This window comes from Tubulanus polymorphus, chromosome 2 (genome assembly GCF_964204645.1).
Source record: "Tubulanus polymorphus chromosome 2, tnTubPoly1.2, whole genome shotgun sequence".
Classification (NCBI taxonomy): Eukaryota; Metazoa; Nemertea; class Palaeonemertea; order Tubulaniformes; family Tubulanidae; genus Tubulanus; species Tubulanus polymorphus.
The window spans coordinates 24,422,204-24,434,945 of NC_134026.1; the positions used below are offsets into that span (position 1 = coordinate 24,422,204).

General features: G+C 38.5%; 4 protein-coding genes across 6 annotated transcripts; 1 reads left to right on the top strand and 3 right to left on the bottom strand.

The window, feature by feature from the left end:
* Nucleotides 1–1,575, top strand: LOC141900121 (uncharacterized). Its single transcript, XM_074786868.1, has 7 exons — nt 1–157; nt 291–363; nt 446–581; nt 875–903; nt 989–1,022; nt 1,097–1,223; nt 1,306–1,575. Exons 1-7 carry the CDS (start codon nt 103–105, stop codon nt 1,518–1,520), a joined length of 669 nt encoding a protein of 222 aa, XP_074642969.1. The 5' UTR covers nt 1–102; the 3' UTR covers nt 1,521–1,575.
* A 545-nt stretch (nt 1,576–2,120) lies between these two features.
* LOC141899069 (T-box transcription factor TBX1-B-like) lies at nt 2,121–5,466 on the bottom strand. The gene is made up of 6 exons (XM_074785223.1): nt 5,267–5,466; nt 4,260–4,533; nt 4,030–4,182; nt 3,091–3,158; nt 2,889–3,013; nt 2,121–2,804 (listed from the first exon to the last, which is right to left on the bottom strand). Exons 1-6 carry the CDS (start codon nt 5,464–5,466, stop codon nt 2,536–2,538), a joined length of 1,089 nt encoding a protein of 362 aa, XP_074641324.1. The 3' UTR covers nt 2,121–2,535.
* A 2,696-nt stretch (nt 5,467–8,162) lies between these two features.
* On the bottom strand, nt 8,163–9,906 carry LOC141900321 (C-signal-like). 3 transcript variants are annotated; one of them, XM_074787155.1, is made up of 5 exons: nt 9,739–9,906; nt 9,492–9,543; nt 9,220–9,290; nt 8,987–9,136; nt 8,163–8,391 (listed from the first exon to the last, which is right to left on the bottom strand). In XM_074787155.1, the coding sequence occupies exons 1-5, from the start codon at nt 9,871–9,873 to the stop codon at nt 8,164–8,166; spliced, it is 636 nt and encodes a 211-aa protein (XP_074643256.1). In that variant the 5' UTR covers nt 9,874–9,906; the 3' UTR covers nt 8,163. The 3 variants fall into 3 exon arrangements, with proteins under 3 accessions (XP_074643256.1, XP_074643255.1, XP_074643254.1); XM_074787154.1 differs by having other exon boundaries at nt 8,987–9,115; nt 9,220–9,407; XM_074787153.1 differs by having other exon boundaries at nt 9,220–9,407.
* An 809-nt stretch (nt 9,907–10,715) lies between these two features.
* Nucleotides 10,716–11,867, bottom strand: LOC141899793 (membrane-spanning 4-domains subfamily A member 12-like). The gene is made up of 2 exons (XM_074786319.1): nt 11,720–11,867; nt 10,716–11,645 (listed from the first exon to the last, which is right to left on the bottom strand). The coding sequence occupies exon 2, from the start codon at nt 11,619–11,621 to the stop codon at nt 10,887–10,889; it is 735 nt and encodes a 244-aa protein (XP_074642420.1). The 5' UTR covers nt 11,622–11,645; nt 11,720–11,867; the 3' UTR covers nt 10,716–10,886.
* Between the last annotated feature and the right edge of the window lie 875 nt (nt 11,868–12,742).

The window sequence follows — 12,742 nt, forward strand, 5'->3', positions numbered from 1 at the left end:
CCTTTTGAATTCAGGTCACGATATTAAATCATATTGTGATCATGATATAGACAATCATTCACATATATATGTGTATATATCAATACGGGTTTATAAGCGAAAATGTCGGGTATACGCAATTGGTTTAATGCGGTAATTCTGATCAAATGCATCGGAGGTAAATGACAAGACGCCTTTTCTTTTCAGGAAACCCCACATATGAACAAATGTAGCCTACTGCTGTTAACTGTTTGTGTTTATTTCCTCGCAATTTATGATGTAGATTTGAAATATTTTTACTACACATGTAGTTATTCATGGACGCATTTGTGATGGTGGATCAGTGATTCCGTTCATTCCAGTTAGTGAAACGAATTACGAATGGTGAGAGGTGAAATTCCATCTCGTATTTTCCCAGCGCCGAAAAAAAACTTATCGATAACAAAATATGGGCATTATTTCATAGGACATACGCGAATATACAAGACGATGGACGAAGACCACTGGGATTCATGAAAGGCACCTGGTATTATGACAATCCTTACGACGGACAGCTGTGTGTTCTAGTGAATAACACGAAAAATAGAAGAATTGAAGTAATGGTAAGTGTGACAGGAACGCGCTGATAAACTTCTTATGATGTGCACGAAGAGGAAGATAGATGTCCCTGAAGATGAAGAAGGGAAATATTTCCGAAATGCCTGGAAAACAGATTAATTTATATTATCATTTCGTCAATATTGTGGGTTTTGATTACTAAGTGCTGCCCCTGTTCGGTAAATTGATTAACTAAATTCATGATTTCGGACATGTTATTCTCTCGAAAAATAGTGCATTATTTCTGAGTGTGCGTCATTGTCAGGAAACTAATATCTTCACGTTTATTTACGTTCAGGTACAAACTTCTCCACAGTCCAGAATATGGTAAGTTATTTACTTTTAAGTGAACACGGCTTTAATCGTTTGTTATGTATTATACATATTCTTAAAGCTTGAAACAATATTTCAGCGTAAGAAACAAGATTGACAGCCGCTGTAATCAGGTAACTCATTCCACATTCAATGGCACAATAGGTCTTTTACGTTAATTCATAAATTGTCGAAAAATATTTTTCAGGAAATCGTATCATGTCTTCAGGCCCCGGATAATACGCCATCGACCATATACGAATTTTATTGCGACGCTGAATGCTCACAAACAGACGTGAATTTTTGGTATCGTTTCACTGTATCCGACCCGGCAGGTTGTATCTTATGAGAAAATACATCGTTGTCAACGTTTGTATTCCAGCGCTGACACTGATAATATAATAATTTTCATTGCAGCGAATGACCCGAATGATTGGTGCCTCGACCGAAATTCGGACGAATTTCCCGAATCGCTGTTTGTGTTACCATATGTGCCCTCTCCGAAGCCAACTCACAGATCAAATTTTAATTCGTCGCCCAAAATCCATTCGTCGAATTGCGTTGTATCATCATCTTCTGCCTTACTAATTGTGCTGAATTTTTTAGATATCAAAAGATATGTATATCGATAAACTGTTCTTAAATTCCAAATAAATCTCAGTGAGTTAGTTACTCTTGGTACATTAAAAATTCAACCAACTGACAGAAAAAACTTCCTTTAGCTTATGCATGGTAACGACCTGACATACTCATCCCAACAGGATATCGACTATTACACGCGCCATTAAATGTGTAATTAACATGAAATGTACCGCTATCTCCATCATGTAACACATTGCAGCGACATTTTACGGGTATTTCGTAACTTTTATTTGGTCATGGACCCTTAAAACGATTCACGTAGTAAAAAGGTTTTATTTTTCTGCGGCAAAAAGGTCTGGTGTCTGCCAGCCAACCTGAGTTCCCACAGTGTTCGTACAAGTGGTTTCGGGTCACTGGTGAGGTCAACGTTTCTGATATTCTGAATTTGGATGTCAAAACAAATTAAATTTGAGTAACGAGTTTTTTCTGAACTTCAAAAACTCCATCCATGAAAAATGAGGCCACAACGTGATAGAAAGCATAATCCAAAATTCAGAAATTTGAATCGACTTTTCGAGAATTTGTTTCTATATTTATTTACAAGATTAGTTATTTACATAAATACTGAGGATATATTCACAAACCGAACACACGTTTACTGCTTTTTGTACTGCTTGCAGTACTATAATTGAGATACTAATGTTCCCTTTATCTTAATTAATGATAATTAAGAGCACCGGTAGAATAGTCTGACTCACGCGATACTCGTTGTAAATCACCGGTCCCGGCGCTGATAACTTTATCCATGGTTTCAACGTGGTATTTCGCTATCTTCGACATTTCGCTAACTCGCCATCAAATATCGACGCATACGTTTTCTTATATAAAAGGTCAACTCGAAAGTTCCAATGGTATTATCTCGCTCAGGTGAATCATTGGTGAATGAAGGGAAAACGCGACGCAGGTGCGACCTTTTCAAATATCTACGATAACGGGATCTGATGGGCAAAACGGATTCATCAGATGACGTTATATATGAAACGAATTTGGCTCTCAATTAGCCGATCAAGTGGTCTTTCCTAGGCAAGACGATACATTTTCGTACGCACAGTTGTATCGGTCTTGAGTTTGGTAGAACCCCTTTAAGTTGTGCGTATAAACCGGGTAATCAGAGGTCAGCGAGTAAGGGGTCGGGCGATGTTTCACCGCAGCGTTCATATAGTAGTCACCGTAGGCGGCCATAGCGGACATAGGATAATCATAGGCCGAGTATATTTGTGCCGGAGTAGCTGTCGGGTAAAGCAACGAGTTATCCACGAGACATTCTGGAGATGCTGAAAAGATCAAAGATGGAATTAGTCACACTTAAGATTGCAACTTATTGGAATGTTACTCCAAGTTTAGCAGTTGACAATTACCTGAATCTTTACGCGGTCTTTTGCTACGGCTTTGTTGTTGTTGTAGTAACGGTACTTGCAGTGAGCTTGGACGTTGGTGATTCCTGACTCGTAGTCCGGGGTGAGATAGAATGTCCATCACCACACTTGAAATAAACGAATCAATCTTATTCATTCCAAGCTAATGATTTTACTGAGTAAACAATCGTAAATCGTGTCTTACCAGTCTCCGGGTTCACAGTCACGAAATCCTTTGGCGAACGGATTACTCGCAATTTTCAACTGTGTTATCTAGAATCAGAAATCAAAGAAAATACATTTTAATTGATTTATGTACCATCACTTCGCACTTTTTTTCACGTGAATTTATTGTATTCTGGTAACCACTTGTGAAATGAATGACCCGTTTAATTGTTAGAGCATTGATTTAGTATAATAATTTGTTTCAATAGAGATATGTTTTTTTTAGGTTATGGAATTTCAACTTGGTTATTTCCGTTATCTCGCACGGATCTTGTATAATCAACTGTTTGCATACACTTGCTGTTTTGAGCTATTTTTTTGTGAACCGAATCAGTTGGGCGCATGTACATAGGAAACAATCTACACCGTGTTGACAGGCAACTTCTCATTTAGCGCGGATAACCTTACTCGAAACCCGCAAATACACCCTCGCGGTTATCTTGTACTAATTAAAACGTTACCGGCGAAAAACCTTTGAAAACATTTGGCTTGAATGAAAATCCGCCGGCCGGCCGCGATAATTGACTAGGGGGAGGGGGAAAGACGGGGCATGAGCACGGCAGATAATCGCTTGGAGAATTTGGCAGACGCTCGCACACGAGAAGTGTTGAAATGACGAAATATGTGCCGTAATCAACGTACGAACGACCAACACGTGTTGTAAACACTAATCGCGCACCTGACACCGGAATCTGTCTCAAACAATTTAACCAAAAAATTGTGATAGAAAGCTTGGAAAATTTCTCGTTTTGAAAAAAAGAATTCCAGGGCGGAATCAGTGTAGTCTTAACGAGCGGATTCATATTTATAGAACAACCAGTCTACCCCTCTAATCTAACTATGTGAATAACCAGCTAATGACGTTTTTGACGTGGATATCAAAACAACAAGATTGTCATGATATGCGAAAAAAACTAACCCTGTGATTCTGATATGCGGTCACTGCTATGAACGCTGTTTCGGGAAAAACAAACGTCTTAAAGCATTCAAGCCTGGACACGTCCTCGGATTTGCCATTGACGTAGATCACGTGAAACCGCGGTTGATATTTATGCATCGAATTCAGAATAATCTGAAATTAAATGAAAAATAGTAATTTCTCTATTGACCTAGAACGAGCAGACCTTAATCCGCTGACGGCATTCTTACATGGCCATTGTCGTCCATTTGGTTGTTTGTCAGTTTCAATTTATCGAACGCTACGATTTGCTTGGCCCATTGGGCACCGGTACTCGGTGAATCCTGATGTACGTGCATCCGGCTAGGCATGTGTGGGTCAGCTTTACCGGCCACTACCCAGCTAGACGTATGAAACGAATATCGATATCTTTTGTCATCAACAGGCAGAAAATCCATGATCAACATATAACTCGATGTTGGGTCCAAACCGAACAATCTGGTCTGAAATGTCGGGAACATTCTCCTGGAAAACATATAACAGAACATACCGTATTGTAACAAAATCTACGTCAGGTTCTTCCAATCACAAAACCAATTTTTTTCCAAAAACTGGGAGAATCAAGGGCGTCTCGTTATGGCTCCTAAATAACTCAACTTTATGAAAACTACCAAAAACGGCTAGTGAATGGAAAAGTGTCAGTGATGGGAATCGGCTTCGAATTTGCCAAAATATTTCCAATGATTATTTCAGAAATTTGCAGAAATTGGGATGACCACGCGGAATCTTATGACCATTCGTGGTTTTAACATATCAGAAATATACGTTTATACAGGTTACGCTGAGTGCAGATGAACAGACGATGTTTATCTTGTATTAGCACTTTATTAGAATCATTCGCACGTCAGGTGAATTTTAGATAACAACGGTATGGTCTTTATTACAAGTTTCCGACACCGTAATTTCTGAGTATACAAATTGTTTGCGCAGCAGAATTAGTTAGCTTAGAATGTACATATACACTTTTACGTCAGATCAACATAAAAAATATTTACGGTCCCTATAATTCGAGGGTGAGAGTTTGAATCGTGCTGGAATAATCGGTCATCATTATATAGCATTATGGTGATTTTCCCCGTTTACTACGAATAATTGCTAGTAGATTTTAAGAAGCAACGGTTTTATGAAGTTGAAGAAATATTTTTTTCATTAAGTGTCATACACGCTCGGAAGTTAATATAATGAATGAAATCCTCACCTTCCAGCTTTAGTAACGATCATTTCCGTTCCAAGCTCATTGAATTCGTCCCACAGCGCTTTTGCCTCCAGTTTGGCGGTGACGTTCAGCAATTTAGGATGCAACGGTTTCTTCACGCCATCATTACTTGTCTGTAGCAGGGAATCTTCTGGGTTGCGTGACTTACCGCGTAGAACGGCCTCAAAATTTGCGTCGAACATGTTCCCCGATCCTCTTCCATTCAACATACACGCTATAGAAAATATACATATTATTTGAGGGATTCTCAAGGATAGTTTTACAAATATTTATCATTAAATAAGATATCCATCGTCCAACTTTTGTGACAAGTTTCCCCAGTCTGATCGTGGACTCTAAAACGAAGTCCATGGTCTGATATTATCATCCACGCGCTCTAGCGATATCTGAGAAGTTACGTGATGCGCCTAGCAACATTTTAAATAGAACGACCACAAAACACGATACCGATCTACGGCATGGACGCTTGGACATAAACCATTCGCAACGCCAATAAAGATCTCATTAACGACCGATTACAAAGCAGTGAGAAATACGCCATAGCTAATCAGTTTGATAAGTTCCGGGACATTCCACGCGGACAAGTACTAAATCAAATTTAATTTCTACACTAACTTGACTTACAACGTGTGAAAGAACACCAAAACGGCGCTATTTCTATGTATCCGAACACACTAATGTCTGCGGCCCGTTAAAAAAATTAATCGGTCCCGATGTAGCAAACGAAGCGACACGTGTTTACTCGCAAAAAACTAATTACTCAAAACATGTGTGAAGATATGGAGAGTAACCATTTTGAGTTCTCATCGTGTATATTATCACAGGTTTTGTTTGGTCATGTTTGGTAATTCAATATAGATGAATTTACATTTGAATCATTAAGCATTAGACAAGATCCATTTTATGTTTTCAATTTGTCAGTTTCCATTTTTCAGATCAACTTCATTTTTATCGATTAATCGAAATTTACGATATGACGGATTTTTCAAAACGATTAAAACGGAAAAGCCAACGTTAATTTCAAATAAATTTTCATAACCGTCAATTTGTCTATAAAGAGTTACTTTGATCACAATCTGAATTTTAAAACTTTAAATATATATAAGTACCTTGATTGTCATTTGTGGCTGGCCAGGACGGCAGCGGATAGTCTTCACATCCAGACATCAGACTTGCGATGCTGAAAGACGTAGCTCTAGAAGAAAGCGTCTCCATATCGGTATATTTCAGAAGAAATAAAGCCTCCAATCCAACTCAAACTCTCTTTTTCGCAAACCAACTGAGATAGATAGAGCTCTTGGCAAATGGTGCTAACGTCGAAAATTAACACGTTATCAGAAAACGTTCGGCAATTTTAAAGTTTACGACGCGATAATAATACGCTTGACGGAGACGACGATAAAATTTTTCAGTGTTTAACTAAAACGGAGAGGAGAAGCTTGGAAAATAAAAAAGTGCGAACAGCAGTTGTTGCAATGTTGCTGATAATCCGTTGTCATCAGTAAATATGCCCGGTAACAAGTGCACCGCAATAACTTCACACAACCGCACAAAAGAAGTACTGCCTCCGCAAACTTTCGACCAATCAGCGACTTCGTCATCACCTCAAGGATGATGCATAATAGAACAGGTGCGTTTGAATAGATAAAGCAGGTCGGAGATCTCAATCAAGTTGAGAAAGATCAAAGATCACAGATCCGAAATCCTATCATTCATGGTTTTCGTGGACTTCAGAACATTTTTGATTAACTTTTTAAAATAATCCAGTGTAAGCCTATTTCAGTAGCTGAATTGAACTAAAGAGTCCAGTAAGGATAATCATAATTTGTAAAGTAGGTCTCGAATCCAACTCTCACGACTTGAATTATTTTCTAAATTACCAATTCCCAGTAAGGACCTAAAGCTATAAAATCACTTCGGAAAAATCGAATTTTCTTATGTCTTTTCATTAAATAGACGTACATATTTTCATATTCTTCATCGAGAATTTCTCTAGAAAGAACTTTCCGGCTCGTGAAGTAATTTGTTAGGCGCTAATAATGTTGATTACCTTTCGCGCCGATCAAGTTGCTAAGCTGTGCACCTTGCATTGAAAACAGGCGCGAATCCGTGCCTGCATTGTATCAAAGATGAATTGAATAGACGTGGAACTTAAAAGTAACATCTTTTTGCCGACGTCGCCGAGATGACCATCGATGAAAGATAAACCGATTTCCAAAGCAAACTGACCACATCGTCTAGAATAACACAGGTGCGTATGGTTATCTCTGAAACAAAGTAGTGAAGTCCACCACTCTCTCACCGGTTTACTATTTATAACGTCTCGAGTCTAAATTAGCATTTATTCATCTTCAAAAACCAGTCAAACGCCCAACTAAAATGTAGATATACGTGTACATAGTACTATTCCCGTCCAGTCTGAAACCTTAAATGACGATCTCATAGAGTTTGCTCTGAAAACCGATCGATACTTCGAAGTCGAGTTAATTTTACTCATCCCATAATTGATCAATTTTCTATTAACTTGAAAAATAAAACGACATCTATTGAAGACTTGCTTGGATTTCTTTGGTGGATTATGCACTCTCTTTATGGGTACCTTCTCTTCAGGCTGGTTTACCAGAGTGGGAGACCTGGATCGGTTATTATTACATTGGAAACTATTCTTTTATCAATGCATTGTCCTGGTTCCATTGTCCTTGCTGCAGTTCTAATACGTAATAAGTATTTACGGCTCGATAAGGGAGGAAGGAGTTAATAGTTTCTTCACGGAATCTATGAATGAATTCATTTTCATCTGATGATAAAATGGGACTTAAATAAAATTTCACTTCGTTCTAAATAAAAGATTTTATTTGCGAAAAATATTTTAACAGAAATCACCATGGAATTACAGCACCGTTATATTTAAGCAAAAGTCCATTTTGATATTCTGATATTTCAGAAATAACTTTCAATATTCCAGCCACAGATTCATTTGGGTCCATGCGAGCATTCATCCCTTTTGTAGACTCGGTTCTCACGAAACCGGGATCCACGGTGTTTGCACAGATTCCGAATTTTTTCAGATCGACACTCAAACTTTTTGTGATGATATTCAAAGCACACTAAAATAAGATGAGTTGGATATATAGCTGAAGTAATGATGGTATACCGGAATGGAATGTCCAAGTAGGAAAAAATACCCAATATCACTAACTTGTCAAATTAGTCAATTTCACATCAAAATAACATCAAAAGGAACAAACTATTGGTGCAGACAGTTTAGAAAGCTGTGACTTAGGCCACACAAAGAAATACCCTAGTTCTCAAGAAAGTCAAATGCCGTCCGCGTCATGAAAAAAGTACCTAATAAAAATTAAAAAGACAAATGCGCACATCCGCATCTTTGTGTGGCCTTATCCTGCATGATATACTGTGCAGATTCTTGATAATTCAATTCCTTAATATTGTGAACAAAATAAAAACGAATTTTACATTTTACACATTTTTGTACGCCTTTTTGTAAAATGTGCAAATTCTATATACCGTAAATTTAATAATTTAGCCGGTTATAAAATCAGTTATTTGTAAACTGTGCAAATTGTTGATAATTGTAAAGAGAAAATAGAATAATAACAGCTGGGAGATTTTTTCCTACCTTTTGTTACAAATATGGACATTTTTTTCCCACATTCTTATATCAATCATAGGAAAACTCACCTTGGCCGGTCTTGTAGCGTAATGTCCACCACTACGATTATCACTAATTGATGACGTTAATGATGAAATATTAACTATAGCAGCCCTATTACAACCAATAGCTTGATCCTTGTTGCATTCTGCAGCATTCTTTAGTAAAGGCAGGAAAGACTATTGTATGAATGGAAGCAAAGGAAACATTTAAAAAAAATGACATCATGAGAAGGAAAAAATGTACTCAAGTACACATTTACATTACACATTAACGCAGGTCCAACAGCGTTCACTTTATAACATTCCATCATTTTTTCGGCTGATATGTCATCTAAAGACATACGAATTAGGACACCGGCATTATTGATCAAAACATTTAATCCAGAATCTCCAACAAGGCGAGTTACGTCATTTACACAGCGTTCAATACTTGATTGCACAGTAATATCTAACAATGAAAAATAACTTGTCTTGAGAAGTTAAATGTCAAAGCAATAGTGATTAATGAGGAATGAGAATATAGCTTACTAACCGCATTGAATAATATGCACATTTTCATTTTTTGAAGCAATACATTTCAGGTCCTGAAATGTATACGGAAATTTGATTAACAATTACATTTTTAACTGTGGACCGGTATTATTATTTGGCTTATGTTTTAGCTTAATATTCATTTCTGCGTATTATTAATCAGGGAGGTCTAGCATGTCTAGAGGTAATGAAATGAATCATTTTTGAAAAAAAAACAAATTTTGATGGAGCCAACTTTTTCTTCTTACAGATGCTTTATCAGGTTGTCGACACGTAGCAAAAATAAAAGCAGGTCCGGGTTTCTGATTTGACAATTGCTTCACCAGTTCCAAGCCGATTCCTTGACTGGAACCGGTTACTAAAATTGACTTTCCCGATAGCATGACTGACCGAAAAGTTTTCGATAGGTATATGGTTCTACGACCTTGGAAACACTGTTTCTACTAAGATTCCTATCACGGCCCGCAGATCGCAGTGACCGTCAAATGCTGCCCCTTCCTCTCAACGGTGAACATGTGAACTAACTGAACTGCGCAACAGAGTAGACTGGTTGCCGGTCTCAATTTCAGCACTGCGAATGGTTAGAATCCAATAATAGGCATCAGTCTAAAAGAATTTCGCAATTAAAAGAATTTAGATATGAAATGTATCAAAGTCAAATCTATCCTTCTTATTCGACAGTGTTCTGATTATATGACGTAAATTGCCGGCGGGGGTGCCTGCATGTCATTTTGCCTGAACTATATTTTTCATATAAACAATCCGTCCATTAATGAGGGTTCGCCCGTTGTAATGACATTAGTTAACCATTAATTAAGTTACTACACTCGGGGTCAGTCTGCATCGCGGGCACCACTTCACACAAAACGATTCAGCGTCGGTTGAATTAATCAGCGTCGGTCCGTGGCATCGATCATATCCGCAAGTTCAACACGCGACGGCGGCCTATAGGGCTTGAATTCAGAGGAGTTGGGAGTGAAATGCTATCTCACGAAAATAAAGAATATGCAATTTCATATAGGTTATTCCGTCTGAAGGCCTCTAAATTTCTTTATTGGGTTAGGAGGGTTTTCTCTCCCTCATTAATCGCGGACCCGATCAGCATCCTAAGAACTTTGTCGGAAGCATAATTAAATTGCTCTCCCGGAGATGTGGTGGTAACTACTGGCAGAGAAAATACTAACTCAAAGAATAGTTAAAACACTATAGTTTATTGTACGAACCAGGATTTGGATGAATCTATACCGGCACCGCATTACAAATATCACAATCATTATGAAGCATACATCTAAAATTGAAATTGCTATCTCACTGTGATGTTTATTCGTCCGTATTGAATCCATTATACCATCAGGAAATTCAACTCTTACGGAATCTTACAACATAAACCAAAACTTTAATTGCCAGTCTTCGGGGGTAGAGCTTCTGCTCCCATGCTCGTATATGGCGGTGGAGGTGGATTGTTTTCGAAGTTTGTGTTATCTGTTACAAGGTTGGGCGGTGGGTGATTAACGTGCATTATAACGGGATAATACTGAGCAGGCGCTCGACAAACACTATGGCAACAATACGCAGATTCAACAATCGCAACTATCATTTCAAGAACTCCGAACAATAGGAGGATGCTGTCAGAAGCGCGCCCTCCACCATCCCTGTACCGATATCTAGCAAAACCCCCAAACAATAGGCTAATGCTAGAGAATACGATGATGAAAAAACAAGCGATAGCTGATACTATACACAATACCAAGCAACCTATTGTTAAACACCTACTGCCCTTTCGACAAGCTATTCCCAAACTTCCAGCAACCACACACAGAATACCGCCCCAAATTCCATAGCCAATACTTGTCAATCCATAAGGGAACGACAGTAAATATACTATGTGCGTTATAAATGTAATTACACCAGTGCATATCTGTAATGATCCCATAATCGTGTGCTCTTTCTCGTGTGCCTTCACTACATGAGATTGAACTCGAGGTTGAAGCACCTGTACTTGACTTTCGCCCTGCTGGATGATGGTTGTTGGTTCGTGATCGTACATCGGTGGATACGGAGGTGGCATAACTGTCACAGATACTGTTTGTATTCCAGCCGTTGTTTCGTTGGGTTGACCTGCTCCAATCATGGTGTCGAAACAGGAATTATCTTCCTAAAACGTAAGCGTATAACCATTCACAAATTTGATACACGTACCAGCATGACGACGAGATGGTATATACAAACCTTACGGTATCACAACCAATGCCTTCGCATAAAATCGAAGCTAGACTACTTTAACTGGTACTCGCGGAAAATGGATTCACTGTGTAGTTCGAACTGCAGTAATAACTGAAGGCTGATATAATGCATCAAACCCGTGACTACAGCATTCAATAGATATACCATGCAGTAACCCAATATAATACATAACTCGAAGGGCTAAAGCGTTGCGGCACGATTACGTAGTTTCATTTATAACAACAGCGTGCGAGAGGATGCCGTGGGAAGGGAATAATCCGTTAGCCTTTACGGAGGGTTTTAGGAAATATAGAAATTATATGATATCTGAAAACTATATCAATCAGCTTGTGGTGATGAACCAGTGACCGGTGAGACTGTACGAATTGCGGACTTTTAAGCGGAATCAGTTTGGCCATGGACACTACTAAACGCAGATTAGTCCGTTCCAAAACTCAAAGCGGACCCGGATCAGTGTTTTAGGTCTGTCCAAAATTGAACTGATCTACTATAAAGGAGATTGGGACGGAAGTGTTCGTGAACGCCTTCCGCTCTGTGGTGGGCATCTCGCCGGGGTTGCTGGATTTCCAAAGTCCAAATTCGGACCGGTCTAATGAAAGAACGTATTGTGAACGCACCCTGTCACCATAAACCAGCAGGAATTCGCGGTGACAACTAACAAGTATAGTTCCTTGGACTATCTTAGGCCCAAACACAGCCACACCATCGCCGTTTACTACGACCCGACGAGATGCCCGGGGCCAAATGCATTTCGAGAACGTTTATTGTTTTTTGAGTGAATTCCGATTAAATACATTAAGTGTGTGGTTAGTTCAACTGACTCATGATATCTTTCATACGTTTTTTGAATTTCTTTTATCCAGTTCCTTATTGTGGTCGCATTTTATGGAAGATTATGCATTTGGATCAATAAATCTCGTGATTTGTGATTGAATTGAATGTAAACAATATGGAGGACAATATTCTGAAAATGTTCATTTTTCGCGTATTGATTCTGCTTTTTGTCAT